We start from the raw sequence: 19,079 nt of genomic DNA, 5'->3' as shown, positions 1-19,079 counted from the left end.
CCTGCTAGAAACCATGACCAAGTTTCTGCCACGAGCTCCGTCAGATTTGAGATTGCTATCAATACAGGTTCTCGTATTTCCACACACTTCGACTCCATGATTGCCAAAATCGTCGTCTGGGAACTGACACGATCACTAGCCCGGGCCAAGATGATGCAGGTTCTTGCGGACACAGCCTGCGTTGGCGTTGGGACGAATCAATTATTCCTACAAAGTTGCTTGCTGCGCGAAAAGTTTTCGAATCCGGCCTATACCAACTTTTTTATTCCTGATAATTTATCTTCTCTTTTATCGTCTCCGTATGCCCAAGGTGCCTCCCAAATTGCATCTGCGTCGCCTCTATTGGCGTCGTATTTCATCGACACGACACTTAAAAGTAGCCAAGCAGCAAAGGCAGTAAAAGTCATGTGCCACGTCCGGCAATTGCGGAACATGGATTAATACGACTTGTTTCAGCATTCTCTCCTACTTTAAAAATATCCGAGAAGAGGAGGTGGGAACTTCCAGCGAAAAAATGAGACGTATTAATGCTTCCATGCCATGCAAAATACTCTCAGTGTTGAGAGAGGCTGCGCAAACTGTTCAACCAAGCGAGAAGGTAATGGTGGTGGAGAGCATGAAGATGGAAATCAACATCTTTGCGTCCGTGGAGGGTGTGTTTAAGCCCATGGTTAGCGAGGGAGATGCTATTAACGAGGGTAAAGCTTTCGGTATGATTAAGTAAATAGAGTTGCGAGCCGTTTTTAGAACTATAGAATGATATAACACTATTTGTTCGGTACTGTTTCCTTTTCTAAGCGAATAACTAAACTTACATGTTAGTATAGATTTGTCTTGCACTGTTGGAGAAATTCCAACTAAGCCAGAGGGTATTGTAGACGCCTACGAGTTATCACCGTAGCTGCTAGAACATTACATATTTCTTCCAACATGTACATCGTTCATAGAGTGTATAGTAGCGTTAATTGTAAACTCATAAACTTGTCTATTTAACCTCTATTACATTCTCGCCAGGACACGATGAGCACTCGCGCCTTCCACACCCGGGATCTTGACCACTTCCAAGCATATTCCAAGAACGTCTCTAGTATCACGCGGGTCAATGACTCCGTCGTCGAGCAGAGCCGCGCTGGTTCGATAACTCTCGCTGTCTCCTGCACGCTGTCACTGCACGCTGTCTTTAGGCGACTGCGTTCTCTTTTCCACGGCCGCACTGTCTACTTCTTTGCCCTTGGATTTGACGCTATTCGCCTCAATCGTTTGCATAACGCCGGCCAACTGGTTGGGCCCCATGACATTGTAGCGACCAATGGGCCAGATAATAGGAAATCGAGGCTTATAAGGTCGCCCGCACATGGCATAATTGCCCGCACCATATGATGCGCCGAGTATGATGGAAATGTGAGGCACTGTCGAGCAATTGACGGCAGATACCAGTTGCACGCCCTTTTTAATGATGGCGGCGTGCTCGGAATTTCACTGGCGGGCATTGCGACTGCGGGCTGTGCTCATCATTGGCTGCACCACATAACCCTCGTGCTATCTTGACCAGACGGGAACATTCGGAGGGCACGGTGCGGAGATGGCACGGACACGGACACGGACACGGACACGGACACGACCAGTGGGCCCGGTCTCCGGCCTGCCGGGTCGGGGGGCTCGCAGCAGTTCTCACCAAGATTTTTTAAGCCACAAAGTCAGATCAAACCATCACACGAATCGCAATAACCGCCAAGGGCAAATATTTCTGCACTGGTATGGATCTAGGAAGAGGAAGCTCGCCAGTTGCCAAAGGTGGTTCACTGACGAACGCACAATTCACCCGTTTGACACGTCTTTTTGAAGCTATTGACAACGCGCCGCAAGTTACTTTAGCTCTTGTGCAAGGTTCGGCTTTTGGTGGTGGCGTAGGGCTCGCGTTTGCGTGCGATACTCGTCTGATGGCCGCCACGGCTAGTATCAGGCTTACAGAGGTACGGCTTGGACTCGCTGCGGCCACCATATCAAAATATGTGATCCGAGAACTTGGCGTCTCGTTCACTCGCGAAGCTATGCTTTCTGCGCGCACAATTACCGCAAAGGAGGGGGGGGGTCAAACAACGGACTTGAGGCAGACCTACATGCAGCAGCCTAAACGCTGAGTCATTTTCCGATGAAGTGAGGCTTACACCTTGCAAACGATAATATAGAAGAAGCCATGGCTGCACTTCTCGCAGTATATAATTATCTTGGAATCTAGTATTCTTCTTGGTAGTGGTTCCCTTAATTGCCTCGTCTAGGCTACCTCTACAAAGCACTATGCAGGCTGCTCCTAGCAGTCCCCCCAATAGGGACTCAACCCTCACTTTTCGCGAAGTCACCGAGAACAACTGGCGCGCGGTAGCAAACCTCAGCCCCAAAGACGGCCAGAAAGGCAAACTCGCCCCTAACGTATGGTCTCTCTGCGAAGCCCGCTACTCCGAAGACGCATGGGTACGAGCCATCTACGCTGACGAGACGCTTGTCGGCATGCTAATGATGGCAATATGGGACCCCGACGAGGCGTACTACATCTGGCGCTTTATGATTGATGGCCGATATCAGAATCTCGGGTATGGTCGACGGGGCGTGGAATTTGCGATTGCGCATATAAGACGGCATAATCCCAAGGCAAAGAAGCTGGGAGTGATGTCAACGCCGCCAGAGGGAAAAGGCAGTGAGAACCCGCTCAGGCACGTCAAGGCTGAAGATTCGCCATATAAATTTTATCAGAAACTCGGATTTAAGGAGGTTGCGCCACCGGATGAAGATGGAGAGATTTTGATGTCTATAGACTTGTAGGAGATGAAGATTACAGACCTATTGCTTGTGTGTCTTGACTCTTGAGTTTCTTCCCGGAGCACCTACTGCTATACGCCTGAGCTATATATAGCGACTGTCTGATGTTAATATTTTTTGCTTTCGGATTAACTCTTACGTTCCGTGAATGTGGTTGGATGGATCCAACTGCTAAGAGGGTGAAAATGACGTATGCTTCATAGATTATTTAAAAACGAGATCAAGTTGTGTTTACAAGATATTGCGGTAAGGTTAAGCCTTTTTGTTAACGGAATAAAAGAAGGTATAATTGTTTAGTAAAAAGAGCGCGTTCTTTTTCTTAATAGTTATAAGCCCGGTTAGCGTAGCGGCACTAGTCCGCGATTCCACGCACTATTAACCTACGGTCGTATATTAGCTAAGCTTCGCAAAACCCCGCTAATCAATTTTACGAAATTTCATTTTATAAAATTTTATTTTATAAAGTATAAGGTATAATTTTTATTATAATTAATTTATAATTAATTTTAAAAATACTTATAAAATATTTAAAAAAAACTAATATTATTATATTATATTTTACATTTAATATATAATTTATTTTATTTTTTACGATTTATTTATTATAAATTTATAGTTTAAATCTTAATTATTTTATAAATAATTTATATTTTAATATAATACTTATATTAAAATAACTTTAAAGCTTATAAAATAATATTTAAGAATTCTTATATTAAAGCTTATCTTAAGAAGAGACTCTATTATAAGTTAATTAGCTTTTTTCTTAATAAAATAAAAGATAAATTAGCCTTTAAATATTATAATATTAGCTTTTAACTTAAGAACTTTTATATATTTTTAAAGCTTTAAGCTTAAAGCCTTTATATAAAGATATATTTAAATTATTTATATAAGATATATTAATTAAATTAATTTATTCTTTTATTAATTAAATTCTTTAAAAACGTAATTAATAAATAATAAGCTTACGTATATTAAAGATATAGCTTTCTAAATAAAAATTAATATAATAATAAAATATATATATTATAAATTAGCTTATTTAATAAATTTAATTTTACTTCTTTTTATATAAATACTCTAATTAATTAATTCTTTAAAATATATAAATATATAATTACCTTTTATATAACTTATATATTATTTATAAAGTTTATTAATAAAATAATATAAAAAAGCGTTTTTATTTAAAGTAAAAACGGTTATAAGCGCTTTTTAAAGTAATTTAATTTCTTAAAAATAGCCTAAAATAAATATTAATAATTTATAGATTTAATTACGAATATTTATACTATTATATATAATAAAAAGGTTAAGTTTTAGTCTTATAAAATTAACTTTATAACTTTTATTAAATTATTTTCTTAAAAGAAATTTAAAAGTATTAAGAGAGAAATATATAATATTATATTAACTTTTAAGTACTTAAATTAAATTTTCTTTAATACTCAAACAAATATAATAAACTTAAGAAATATAATATTTAAATATATATATATATTAATATATACTTATATTATATTATTTAATTTTATTATAATTACTTTATTATAATTATATTAAGTACGTTAAAGTAGTATCTTTTTATAATTTAATACCTAAGAATATAGCTATTTTTTATAAGATTTAATTATAATATTAAGACTCTCTTATAAGTAATAGCTTAAGTAATATTAACCTTTATTAAATTTACTTTAATTTTCTATTAAAATATAAATAAAAATTAATTTACATTTAAATAAGAAGATTAAATATTATTTTATTATATATATAAACCTAATAAAAGAAATATAAGAATAAAAAGCTAATAATATTAATTATAAATAAGCGCCTTTAATTAATAGATTACTCTCTTTTATAAATTAGCTAAGTATATATTATTTATTAAAGGTAATTTTATTAATTAAATTACACTTTACGTAGTATATATACCACTTATTTAAGATAAGTTTATTAACTTTATTACCTTATAAAATAATTATAAGATTTATATATAATAAAATTATTAACACGTTAAATTAAAAATTTTAGCTAATCTTTATTATATATAAGAGGTTTATAATTAAAGTATACTATTAGGCTTTAATAGTAATATAAATAATTATTAAGCCTTATATATAATACTTAACTCTTTTTATAGAATTAATATTAAATTAATTTTTACTTAAAAGATAAATAAATAATATATAAAAGAGCTAAAAGACCTTAAGTATTTAAATTATTAGCTTATTAATTATACTTAACTATACGTGTTAATATACCTTTTATTATAAGAATAAATTTAAAATTATATTAAAAGTAGCTTTAAATTAATTTTATAACTTAATTTTATTTTATATAAAAAAGCTTAAATATTTATAAGTAAATTAATATTAAATTAATTTATAAATACTAATAATAAATAATATTAACTTCTTTAAGATAACTTTAAGTTAAATATTAATTTAGCTTTTTAAGGTAATTTACTCTTTTAAAACCTTTAATTATAAATTTAAGACTTTTAAGATAAGAAAATTAAGAGTATTTAATGCTTTTATTTCTTTTAAGTAAGTTATTATCTTTTTAAGCTATAAATATAAGCTATTAGGCTCTTTATATTTATAAAAGACTCTTACTTATAAAGTTATATAGCTTTAATAGATAGGAAGATTATAAATAATAGCTTATTAAAACCTTTTAAATTATTACGCTTAATTAAAATAATTAATAAAGAAGATATTATATTATTTAAGAAAGATAATCTAATAAAGAATAATATATTAAAGAATAATAATTTTTAAGGAATAAACAGATTTTTATTATACTTTTCTTTTAAACTTAAAAGATAAAAATAAATTTAAATTAATAGTTAATTATCTTAAATATTTTATTTATATATATTATTCTCTTAAAAAAGGTTTTAAATTATATATAATAGCTTTTAATTTAAGTAAAAAGTTAAAATAATTTAGCTTACTTAAATTATACTCTTTTAAGTTTAAATAAAATATTATTTTAAAATTATATTAAAAAGCTTAATTAAATAAACTTATTTATTTAATTTGTTTTAAAAATATTTTTATTATATATTTTAAATTATTATAAAGGTTAAAGTTTAATTAAGCTTGAAGATAATTAATATATACTTATAAATAATACTTAAATTAATTTAATTTAATATACTTACTTAGCTTATTTATTTTTTTAGGAATAAAGAAGCTACCTTAAAATATATTAATTAATAATAAAGAGATAAGTTAAATAAGTAATCTAATAAAATACTATTAAGGGTTTTTTTATATACTAAAATAAGTTACTTATAATATTTTATTAGCTTTAACTTAAAAATTATCTTTAAAGTAACTTATTTAATCGCGTTTTATTTACGTATATAAAATAAAGTATATAAATTATTAAGGTTTTATTTATTTTAATAAAGATAAAGAAAAGATATAATAAAATAATAATATATTAAAATTTAAATTAATTTAAATTAAAACTAGCTAAAATATATTATAATAAAGGTAATATAAAGCATTTTAATATTAGTTTTAAATCTCTTTATATATATAATATAATACTTTAAAGTAATATTTTTACTATTAATTTTAACTTATTTTATATTAATAGAGTAAAAAATAATATATTAAAAGAGAGAGAGAGAAAAGAGAAGTAAGAGATTTTCTCTAATAAATTAATATTAAAATAAGCTATTATTAACCCTTAATTAAAGCTCTTTACTTATAAATTATATTACGTGTAATATACTTATTTTAATTAATACTTTACGTTATTTAATTATATTTATAGTATATATATAAAATAAATGTAAATTAATTTAAGTTATAAATATAAAATATATACACGTTATATAATTATATTCGTAGTATATATAAGAAATAAATGTAAATTAATTTAAGTTATAAATATAAAATATATACACGTTATATAATTATATTTATAGTATATATAAAAAATAAATATAAATTAATTTAGGTTATAAATATAAAATATATACACGTTATATAATTATATTTATAGTATATATAAAAAATAAATGTAAATTAATTTAAGTTATAAATATAAAATATATATACGTTATATAATTATATTTATAGTATATATAAAAAATAAATGTAAATTAATTTAAGTTATAAATATAAAATATATACACGTTATATAATTATACTTATAGTATATATAGAAAATAAATAGAAATTAATTTAAGTTATAAATATAAAGTATATATACGTTATATAATTATATTTATAGTATATATAAGAAATAAATAAAAATTAATTTAAGTTATAAATATAAAGTATATATAAATTAATTTAAGTAATTAAAAATAAATAAGTAAAGTAAGTAAATAAAAAATAAATAAGTAAAGTAATTATTTTACTTATTTATATATAAGCTTATATAAAAGAGTTCTTAAACGTTATAAGAGTAATTAAAAATACTAAAAGAATATTTTATATTAATTAATATAAATTAATTTTAAAATAATTTTAATTTAAATACACTTATAATAATTAATAGCTATATAATAAAGGTAATTAAACCCGCGTTTAAAACTAATTATATAATATATTTTAGTAATCTTAAATCTACTATTTTTATAGTATAATAGCTTTATAATAAAAGGTATATTATTTAATAATATACTAGGTAAATCTTTTAAGTTAATCTCTTTTAAGTTAATTTATTTTAAGTTAAAATTAATTTTAAACTGATTTATAAATACTTAATAAGTAATTTTATATTATTTTATTATTCTTTATATTAAAAGAGATAAAGTAATAATTAAACTCTTAAATAAAGCTTAAAATAAAGGAAAGTAATATATTATTATTACTATTATTATAATATAAAGTAATAAGTAAAGGAGCTATTAAGATAAAGATTCAGGGAATTAATAATTTAAAATTCTACTTAAATTAATTTATTTTTATTTTTTAATTTTATTTTAAATAGTTTATACTATTAAAGTATTTAAGAAAAGATAATTAATAATATTTTATCTCTTAAAATTAATTTAAATTTACTTTTTATACGTTTTATAAATAATTTATACTATTATAATTTTAAGAGTAGCTATTATTATTACTTATATAATAGTAGTAATAATTAGAGTATTAGTATAAGTAATTATAATAGTAACAATAGTAATACTAATAGTAGTTAAAGGCGTAAGGTTAAAAATAAGAATTACTTTAAGAGAAATTACGCTTTATTAAGTAGATTTATAAAACGTTTACTTAAATACTTAACTATTAATATAATTTAAGTATTAGCTTATATAAAATAAATGTTAATTATCTTTAAATTAATTTTAAATTATTTTAAGTTATATCTTATAAGCTATATTATTATTTAATTTCTCTTTATTCTCTTTAAAGTAATACTTCTTTAATTTTACTTTATAAAACTATATATAATAGTTTCTTAAAGATAATTTTAACGTATATTAAGTATTTTATAAGAAATAAATAAGAATTAATTTATAATTATATTAAATTATTTTCTTATATAATTATATAATATATTATTAATTAAAAAGTAATAAAAAAGTTTCTTAAGAAATATAATTAGCTTATTACTTTAAAAGTATTTATAAATTAATTTAAATTATAATTAAAATTATTTCTCTTAAGTATAAACTTATAATATTATATTTTAACTTAAAGATAAGAGTATTAAGTAATTACTCTCTTAAATTAAAGTATTACTAGTATTATAGTATAGCTTTATATTTATAAGATATTTTTTTTCGCGTGTTAAAACTATTTTAAAATCAATTTAAAGAGAAAAATAAACTAATTCTATAATATAAGAAAAAGAAGAGAGAGAGAGAGAGAAGAGTAAAAGAGAAATAATATATAAAAAGGTAATAATTAAAGATAATAATAAAAATAATAATAATAGACTTAATCTTAGCTTACTTTACGTGCGCTTAATATATAATTATATATTAAATTAAAATTAATTCTTATTTAATTAAAATTAAGTGTTAAAGTAATTCTCTTATTTTTTATAACTTATTTACATTTAATACTTATATTACCTAAATAATTCTCTTAAGATTATTATATTTTAATATATAAAAAGACAGCTTAAGTAACGTATTCTTAATTAAATTAATAAGGTAAATAAGCTAATAAAAGTAAATTAAAATTATTTTTAAACGTATTTTTAATATACACTTATTATAATTATATATAATATAAAGATTATATTATTAATTATCTTTTAAGTTAATATATTATTATATTATATTATAATTTTAAGTATTATAAATAAAATAAATCAAAGAAGTACTAGTAATTTAAGAGTAATTAAAAAATCTAATAGAATTAATTTAAAATTAATTTTAAAGTACTTACTATTAAATTATTTAAGATAAATATAAAAGTACGTAATAAAAAAAAGAAACCACTTAATATTATAAATTAAAAGTAATAATTAATCTTACTTATTAATTAAGAAATTTATTATAAGTAATTATTAATTAAGAGTTTATAATATTAGCTTATTATTTAATAAGTTATTATAAATTAATTTAAATTCTATTTATAATTACTTACACGTAATTTACTTATTTAATAAACGTTAATTAAAGTTAAATAGCTTATTATTAAGATATTAAGTATAATTAATTATATAATAATTATAAAGAGATACCTTAAATAAAAATTTTTAACTTTATAAAAGTAAATAAGAATTAAATTTTAATTAATTTTAAAATAATATTACTTAATTATAAAGTTATTTATTAAAAATAAAGTAATAAAATAATTTATTAAAAATAATTATAACTTTAAACGCTTATATAAGTAAGTATATAAATAATAAGAATTAATTCAAGAATAATTTAAAAATAATATTATATTATATTCTTTAAGTAAAAGCTTTATATTAATTAAGTAAGTACTTATTTTATATATCTTATAAGCTAAGGATTAATTAAATAAGATAATAGAAGATATAATAATAGCTATATATAATAAGTATTTATTTAAGTTAAAGGCTTTTTAAAGAATTAATTTAAAATTACTTTAAAAGTAATTTAAAAAGAATATTTATGTAAAAAGAAGATTTTTTTACGAGAAATTTTTTTACCTAGTATATATATACCTTATACTTTATAAAATGAAATTTTATAAAATTAATTTAGCGGGGTTTTACGAAGCTTAGCTAATGTGCCACCGTATTAACCTCTTATCTAACTACCTCCAAGTTCAAATCCTACTAGGTGCAGCAAGTTTTTAGGGCTTTTCAGCTGCCACATTAGAACAACCCTACCACGCCTAGAGCTAAGAGCCACAGGCACCACAAAAATAACGCTACAAGCCCTAGAGCCAAGAGCCACAGGGGGTGTTATCACTACCAACTAGTACCAAGTTAACATCCAGCTTGCATTGATAGCTGTGATACAACAACTTCAATCTAAACTAAGGGGGTGTGTTAACGGAATAAAAGGAGGTATAATTGTTCAGTAAAAAGAGCGCGTTCTTTTTCTTGATACTTTTTCTTCTTTCTTATCACATTTGACCTTTGTAGGGCGCTATTATCACGTGGTTTGTCTTCTTAACTGAGTCCTTACATATTTATATCTATCACAGAAATTTACCGTCATGGTTTATTTCGTGGTTATTGCGGTTCTCTGGGCCGGGTACGGTCAACGCATAATTTTACTAGATGTAATGCTTCTATAATTATATTTTTTTTAAAAAAAAAACCATTATAGAAGTCTACCAGCGTCTTATATATTTGCCTCGAATTGTTCATATGAGCCCTTCATTCTACCCCTCTCACGCAAGCTGCCTGGATAGCGCGCTATATTAAGTGTCTCCCGGCATTTTTGCCAAGATTATGACATGATCTCCTCCCCCCCCCCCCCCCCCCCTAGCGGCCCAAACGAAGGCGATAAATCAGACTCCAAGTTAACGTCTCACCCGGCGGTGTAACTTCTGGTCCCACGCCCATTCTACGTATTCAAGTAACTTTTTTTCATGCTACCAACTGAGTCACTGCTAGCTGAATACCTGCGACAGTCCAGAATGGTGAGAATACAGCTACAACGGCAAAATGCAGATTGGGCCTTTGATAGACAAGGGGGCATCTCCAATGGGCGCGAGGGCGGGTGCATGTGCGTGGTTATCTATTATATTATCTGGTGATTATGACGTAAGTTAAAAGCGGTATTTGTCTCTCGCGATGCTACTCGCCGACGAGGAAATACACACAGAAATGCATTTTGGATGGTGTACTCACACTTACTACATGTTTCAAGTTCTAAATTCAACCGAGGCCCTCAGGCTGGGCGAATACATAATTTACTTCAAATCATATTGTTCTCCCCAGTGTTGCAGCCGGACTCTACTAGAAGGATCTGTTACATTTCATCTAGTGCACTGTTCTTCGTCCAGACCAGCAGAGCCTCACCATGCACGTTATCTATCTCTGGAAGTAGGGTAAGGTGATGCTTGGAAGTTTGTTGACTTTTCACGGCAGCTAAATGATACTTGAGCATATTATCTCGTAATCCCCAACCCCCCAATCCAGAAACGGCATAAGTCTTCCGATGCGTCATATATCATATATGCCATCCCAATCGACCAAGGCCACCAAATCCTGCCAACTGTACGAGAGGCATCCGATGACCACCCACCATCTGTTCAGTGAACCCCGCTTCAAGTTGCTTACACGCCGACTGGACGCAATCCTGGCATGGGGTCGTATTACGGCCGATTATCCTTTCAGCGCCTGGGTATGGACACCATATCTAGCACGGCTTCCATGGCTGTTTGGCACCTTGTAACAGCTTCAAGTTTTGCTCGTCGGCAAGGCAACCAAAGCACCGCGTTAGGATCAATTGAAGAGCGAAGGCCATATTGCGAAGGAAGAACACGTCAGGTAACAGAAGACGATGTACATCAAATCTTCAAAACGTCGGGAGGTGCGAATATGAAAAGATATATACTATATCTCACGGATGACTGCTTCTGTACCCGGTCTAATATTTTGCGACTACTCCTAATCCCCCGTACAACCATTACATGCAGCTTCATATTCGCCTACAATTTTAAAGCTTCTCATAACAAGTTAATGTTTCTTTGCTACTACACTGGCATACTAGCTTGCTATAGTAGTCATAAATGAGCGTTCGGAAATTCGCTGTTTGCCTCTTTTTTGGGCAGCTTGTGTGTAGTTGAGCTGCCCCCCAATCCACAGTGGCCCAGGTTTTCCTGTTCTTGATACAGAATTGATACCACAAGCCTCTTCCACGCACCAGCAATTTCTTCCTTTTTTCAATAAAACAGACAATCCCGAGACCTTCAATCTCTCTGGTTTGTCTCCCACTAAGTTTGAGACCAAGTGAATGTACCACCACTGATGCTTACATCTAATTCAATACCGGTGCCTAGGAAACCTGCGACAGGTTTGTCCCCAATCCAGAAAGAGGCGGCAACACCGTCCTCAATACTGACGACGGAGAAGGTGTTGTCCGCTGACATCAATTCATCCCAAGAAGTATAACCCAACACGCCTGCCGTCACTTCGATGCCCGCCCCAAATCCAATTCCCCAGCCAGCACCTACGTGACCATCCGTTGTATTTATATTCACGAGAGTTGCAAGGAGGAGAGTTGTCGCATTCAAGTTTGCGGGCACAAGACTTGGGAAGTCATTTGGATTGTTAATTGGCCTATCATCCCCGTTGATAGCCTTTAGAACTCCGTCGGAGCCACCGAGCTTTTCCAAGAGCTGGCAGAATAGGACCCAATCCACTTTGGTGAAGTCCTTGACGTTTTTGACGTCCCTACAGGGTTTAGCAATAGCATAATAAAAATGAATAGGACTACACGGAGAAGACACCTACGGTTTCACCTTGGGAGAGTTAGTATTGGGAAGGCAAAGTAATAAATATTTGACAAGAGACTACTTACGAGACCCGACATTCTGATCTCTTGTTGTGAATGCAGCTCTGTCGCAAACACAATATGATTGAATGTTGTTCTAAAGATCAAAATTGCAGCAAATTTGTGAAGCGATGTGACTGAAAACTTGGATTGCGAGAAGGTCAAACCGGTACTCTATATAGATCACCATACAGTTCGAGCATGAACACTTCTCCACAATCGCACGCCCCGGCTACACAGTTCCTCTCTAGTAAGGTACATCAAACCGCGCTGCCAACCACTTCACTTCTGCAATGGCCCCTCTAGACCATCCGGGTTACTGAGACACACGTTCGACGCTGTAGACGAGCCCAAAGACTGCAGAGCTACAAGTTACACAACATGAGACATTTCTCTATTGGACAGAAACAGCCTGTCATTTAGTTACTCTATCACAAACTTCAACTACAGGTCATTCTGCAACTGTATGCCGTAGTGACTGACGGCCAGAGGCTTGCTACTGCTTGACTTACTTCCGTCTCCGAAGGCTTGCAGGTAGCAGGCTGCAAGCCGGGATCAAATTTGATCGAACAAACGGCAGTTGACCACCGGCACCCTGGTTATCAAGAATAAAAGTGCCCTTGGCTTGCGCGCAGACTGAACCGTCGCCGTTATGTACAGTCTTGGTACCGCACTGAGCCAGTGGCTCGTACTGGACAAACCCTGCCTGGCCAAGACTAACCGTGAAGGTTTCGGAATCGCCATTTGTCACAGCAATCGAGTGAGAGACGTCCAAGGAGGCGGTGAATACGTCCGCAGCGCCAACAAAATATGCTAAAGGAATTCGTAACTGTGACGGAATGAGATGGCTGAACGGAGCAGGAGTTGCCTCAACCAGGTGAGCTGATGAAGAGCAAAACCCGAGCATCTTAGGCGAGAAAGCCAACACAGTCGTCGCAAGTCACGGTAGTAGAACCGCTGCAGGCGTCTCGTCGTCGAGACGTGAAGCTACCCTCTGCGCCTCGCCTTGCCTTCTTGGCAGGAGTGGATAGGATGGACGCAACTAACTTAGCTGGCGGGATACCGGCCAAGTTATTGCAACCAGTTTGGTCGCACTCGGCAGTAACGACATCAAGCGCAGGAGTAACAGAGTCGTGGCATCCCGACTGGTGGGGGATGCCTGGTAAAGAACCACACTGGATGTGCTGGTCTTCCCGGCTCTGCGGGAGCTGGAAAAAGGCAACACCATTGAGACCACCGCTCGTGGTGACGGTAATATGGCCCCTGGGATCGTTGTTTGGGAAGAAGTCGTGAATTGTGCAGGTATTGGCTCCCTCTGGGCTGATATCAACGGTTGGGCCCGTTGGATTGGAACAACTGCCGCTTTGCCAGACAACTGTAATGCCTACTTGGGCAGTGCAGGCCAAAGCTCATGTGAGAATCGTCTTGCAAGGGGCCATTATACAAGAAGAACAGTTCTGAATGAGGAAAATTGTTCCAAGAGGCTTCCTTTGGGTATCCAACTCACTACCCATCGATGATATATATTGCTTTTATATTCCCAGCAAAGATAAGAGTTGCCGCGATTCCGGGCGCCAAAATACTTCCTTGACATTGTCTTTCCTACCAACGCCACCTGTAACGATGTACCGAGTAAGCCGAGAAGAAGCGCCCTGTACTACGTCGCTCCGCAAAAGAGGTTAGCATACATCGCAATATCCGTTACGAGTCGAAGCTCTATGGACCATCACTTTTCCACAACAAAGGGTGGTGGAATTGCAACTCTCCTGTAAGTTACGGGCTGGCCCACGCTTCCCGCGACGATCAGTACCGCGATTCAGCATGCTTTTTGTTCATCATCGCTCCATGTGGATATAGCAAAACGTAATCTGGAGACGCCGTCGTGCTGCCCGTCGCAGCCGAACCTTTTGGGGCTTTCATTGTCCACTAGGCAGCTGCCTGCGTAAGCTACAGACATCTTCCACATCGCATCTTGCGTGATCTGAGACGGAAGCGCGAAGAGGAACCACCATCTATTGACAGAAACTCTCCCGACTGCAATTACGGAGTACTAGAGGCACCTATTGTCATGGCTTTATGGGAGCTAACCACGACCCTAATCGCAGTTGTCCATAGCCTCACGCAGTCGGTAGTTGACACCGGCACTCCGGATGAGCTAATATTTGGTGTGGCCAACTATGAAGCCCCGGTGTCCCTCGGTCCGAATGCCACCAATTTGAAGAACCCACAATGCCATACTATTAGGCCTAATTCATACTGTGGAACGGCGGTGGAGATGTAAAATACTTGTCCTTGTTTTCTTCCGAACTTTTCACCTGGTACGAGGGACTCGCACACCATAGATACTACAACATAATATCCGATGATCCTTGACGCCACCAAGCCCCCTATAAGGGACCTGATCCAGGCCATAATAGGCTTACCTGTCGCTACAAAGAGAGCATTATGAACTTCTAGCAGTGGATGGTTAAGCAAACTATATCTTGCGTGGAACCGTCTTGTCTGCCTGAGTTTCTCGATCTTGATCAACGAATATACTTTAGAAAATTCACAGTACAGGCTTACAGCGGTACACTACTAGATATAGCAGCTTTGATTATTCATAAAATAATGAGGAAAGACGAGCTTTGTTTCAGGAAGTTTACAGTAATACAGATTGCATCTGGGAAGCGCTGTTCTCCTTGCCGAATATGGAGGATAGAACAGCAAATTTTAAGAACCGAGACCAGACGTATTATAGCCGGGGAAAATGAAACGCGACGCATATTCGAGGTCACCCTCATACGCCTTTGGTCACGTTATTATTTGTTTAAAATTAATAGTACCGTCATCTAGTCTCACTTTAAACCTATCCGAATCGCCCTCGTCATAAATCTTCTCAACGCTGGTATTAAACTAATAAATGACATATTTGCCATCTTCAAGTATCATCAAACCTATCCAGGATCAACAGATGCCTCAAGAGCATGAAAGGGAGTATACAGTATTAGTAAGATGTCTAACCCTAATGAACGGAAAGCGTGAGCTCGTGTCATTTGGTAGAGGTCAGCGAAGCGGCAGTCACAAAGGGCAACCTAGATCAAAAGGAACAGAATAAGCACATTAATTGAAGAGCCATTTTAGTATTTCCCCTGTCCATCAGCTGAATTTGATGTGGCCCTGCAAGTTCGGTCACGCTCTCCGACTCCCATCTTACGTGAGCCCTTGCTGGAGACTTGAACTGGGTTGCGTAACGCTGATGATTGCGGCCAGTTGCATCGTTCGCTCCCATACTCCCGGAAACCGGGCCGAGCTTCCAGTCGTGAAACAAATTCTTGCACGCACCCCACGATATGACAACATATATGACGGCATTCCAGAATCCCTGGAGTGGTATGACGAAGGCACTCATAAACAGGAGCGGAACAGAGACATCTCCCGGATGAACAGCAGAGTAGACTCGGTTAGCGCTGGCTGGAATCCATGTCATCAAGAGAGCTGTAAAGAACAGGATAGCGCACTTGGTATAGGACCACGCCGCATTATTGAGCTCATGGATATGTCGTCGAGCGGGTTTAGAAAGCCTGCGAGACGCAATCTGTACGGTGCTAGCGTGGTGAATGGTTGTGCCCGGCATGGGAAGTATAGGTTTGTCGTCAGAGGTCATGGAGTTGTCGGCAGATATATGGACTGAGTATGCGGCACTGGCATTTTGGGGATTGTCTGCGGAAGAAGAATCGTGTCGTCGCATAGGGCCAAGAGCGATTCCAGGCTCCCCAACAGCCTCGCTGGTTATCATGACTTCCGTTCTTTTGACCGTGCCTAGAGCCTCGCCGTCTACAGACAAGGGGTCGGGGTCCGACAAGTGAAAATCGTGCAGCTGCTTGCGTTTCTCGTAAATCGTGCGACCGGCTCGTATGTAAATAGCGAAAGTGATGAGAATAGCAATCCTTTGCAAGTACATGGTCAGCGTTGGCAAAGTGCACACCCAATGAACCAGGGCAACTCACCACGCTGGGGCATATAGTGTGGCAACACGGAGAGTATCGTATTCGGTCGACACCCAGCACCATAGCGTCGTGTTTCCGTAGATGCGCTGTCCAAGCTTGTTCCGTGCGAAAATATAGGAAAAGGCAGGAACAAAAGGAACCCCATAGCAGCCAATCAAGTACCACAATTCCATCTTGCGCAGGCGCTGCGCGTCAAACTTATAGTAAAAGGTGAGATAAACGTTGATGGCCATGGCCAATATCCAGAAGGAATCCGCGGGCGTGAAGCTCGGGGGGTTGTCAGCATGAAGCAGCCATCCTATGTAGCTGAGGTTACGCACAGTTGGATCAAAAAAGCCTGAAATTGACAACCAAATGAGCTTAGATTGTTCAGGAAAGAGATGGACATGAGCGTGCCGACGTTGGCCATCATGTTGCCGAAAGAAGCGTAGAAAACGAGTCGGTTGATTGGTTTGTGGAAGGCGCTTGACATGCAGAAGGTGGCGATGATGAAGACACAACCCAGGAGCGAGGGCACTGAACACGCCCGCTCGATAATGCTAATAGCGTTGAGTTGGTCCTCACTGAGTTTCACCATGGCTGTTGAGTTGCTTGACACGATGGCAGCGTCGACGGCTCAAACCGTAGAGATTTTGTTGCAACAGGTCAAACTGAAAGATGAAGAAGGGCTACCGACAAGACGTTGAGATTGCCATGGTGCAGCATTCAACCGGCTAGGAGATGTATACATGGCAAGGCAGTCACAGTATTGCCGGCGGATGAATTTGGGAGCGGCGCCCTGATACTCCATGGTGAAGAGGGGTAAATATCTTTTATTCCATGTCTATAAACAGCCACATTGCAGCAACGGCTAAAAGAAAAAGGGGGTCCCAAAAAGTCATGTCGAATACAAGCCTGGGTTGGCAATGGCGGCCTGTGGGAGATGGCTTTGGTGATCACGGCCCAAGCATCAACCGGGATGGCGAATGAGTAGATCCGGGTTGCCCTAGCCTAATGTAGATTATTTGAAATAGGAGTAACAAAGCCCAAATGGACTTGGACAGTAGGTTTTGACCAAACAAAACGCGCCAGTTTATTTTATCGGCCGGGGTGTTCTACATTTTGGTAGCGGACAATCAGTCCCCGTCACTAGGATTGGCTTGTCTCTTGCAAAGCTATAACAGCCCCAAACCGCCACATTTTCCATCTAAGTCTCGATGCATACAGCCACTGCAAGGCTACAGACGTCCGAGCCAGGGGCAGCTTTGTCTCCTGCGATGAAACCACATTAACGCAAGACGGTGGGAATATGAACCTTGATAGACTCGTCCATGTCCAATACCATGACGTTTCCGTCAAATAATTCCAAGCAATAAATCTCAGTATGAACAGAAGTCTGAAGCCATGAAAAAAGCCAGGAACTCCATCAAGGAGTGGCTTGGAGGTCCTTGCCGACATCCCCTGTCTAATCCCCTGGCTAAGGATAGTCAACGGTGGGGTCTCATGATGCCGTTGGTTAAAGTTCTATTAGCAGGAGGAAGACGCGGGGGAAGAATTTAACCGTTGACGGCTAATATTTGTTGTGCCTCGGAAGTAACGCTTGAGGAGATTTGGCTTTTTTAATTGGTCCTCTTGGTTTCGCCTTGGCTTCTTATTGTCTCATGCCTCCTCAAGCCTTTAATGCTTGCACGAATACGTAACTGTTCTCGAAAGGACTGGTGTATTGTGATGTCGCCTGAGCTACTTTACTCCATTTGAAGATCGTTGATGAAAGCCAAGTAATAACAAAACATAGATTGTAACACGTGTTTAAATCATTGAAACCGGGTGAATCCAGAGCATCTCTGTGCGCTAATGGCATGCGCGGCATGTGTCATATGATTCTTCGAGCTACACAGCCATCGATCAACGTGAAGGCTATACATTTCCAATGAATTCTCTGAGTGCGTATCTCTTCATTAATTGCCGTACATTTGACCTAGATTGAGAATATGTTGTTAGTAATATACGACATGATATAATACGTACATATCTATACTTTTTTACTTGTTCACAATAGCAATTCTGCATATAACATTATGGCTATGCTCTAGAAGATTGTAAGAAAAATATCTGAATACAGATGAGAAACTCGGGAATCTGTCGCAGCATTTAATGGGACCAAGTATATGCGTTTTTAGATTTGCCGCTACTGAAACCCTAGCATCACATATCGGACCAGTTACGCAAATGTCATGTGCATGATGATGTCAAGGATTGCTCCGAGAAAAAAATATCTAGAGTTGGATTCGGACAGTTTTGAGTGTAGAAGAAAGGCTCTGTACTTAAAGGTCGCGCCAGCTCATTCGAGAAACTCAACAGTGACATCTGCCTACGGCGCGGCATAC

At 35.0% G+C, this 19,079-nt stretch overlaps 4 protein-coding genes across 4 annotated transcripts; 1 reads left to right on the top strand and 3 right to left on the bottom strand.

Annotated features, from left to right (window-relative positions):
* Positions 1-2,298: 2,298 nt before the first annotated feature.
* Positions 2,299-2,820, top strand: J3458_022203 (uncharacterized protein; the record flags this gene model as incomplete). Its single annotated transcript, XM_007811039.2, has 1 exon — positions 2,299-2,820. One exon carries the CDS (start codon positions 2,299-2,301, stop codon positions 2,818-2,820), a length of 522 nt encoding a protein of 173 aa, XP_007809230.2.
* A 9,344-nt stretch (positions 2,821-12,164) lies between these two features.
* Positions 12,165-12,763, bottom strand: J3458_022202 (uncharacterized protein; the record flags this gene model as incomplete). Its single annotated transcript, XM_066122997.1, has 3 exons — positions 12,165-12,624; positions 12,685-12,692; positions 12,752-12,763. The coding sequence occupies 3 exons, from the start codon at positions 12,761-12,763 to the stop codon at positions 12,165-12,167; spliced, it is 480 nt and encodes a 159-aa protein (XP_065972219.1).
* A 469-nt stretch (positions 12,764-13,232) lies between these two features.
* J3458_022201 (uncharacterized protein) lies at positions 13,233-13,631 on the bottom strand (the record flags this gene model as incomplete). The annotated part of the gene is made up of 1 exon (XM_007811040.2): positions 13,233-13,631. One exon carries the CDS (start codon positions 13,629-13,631, stop codon positions 13,233-13,235), a length of 399 nt encoding a protein of 132 aa, XP_007809231.2.
* Positions 13,632-15,803: 2,172 nt separating this feature from the next.
* Positions 15,804-17,290, bottom strand: J3458_022200 (uncharacterized protein; the record flags this gene model as incomplete). Its single annotated transcript, XM_066122996.1, has 3 exons — positions 15,804-16,653; positions 16,714-16,980; positions 17,034-17,290. The coding sequence occupies 3 exons, from the start codon at positions 17,288-17,290 to the stop codon at positions 15,804-15,806; spliced, it is 1,374 nt and encodes a 457-aa protein (XP_065972218.1).
* Between the last annotated feature and the right edge of the window lie 1,789 nt (positions 17,291-19,079).

The sequence above is a fragment of the Metarhizium acridum genome (assembly GCF_019434415.1).
Source record: "Metarhizium acridum strain ARSEF 324 chromosome Unknown scaffold_587, whole genome shotgun sequence".
NCBI lineage: Eukaryota > Fungi > Ascomycota > Sordariomycetes > Hypocreales > Clavicipitaceae > Metarhizium > Metarhizium acridum.
This window is presented reverse-complemented; position numbering and strand designations above follow the sequence as displayed.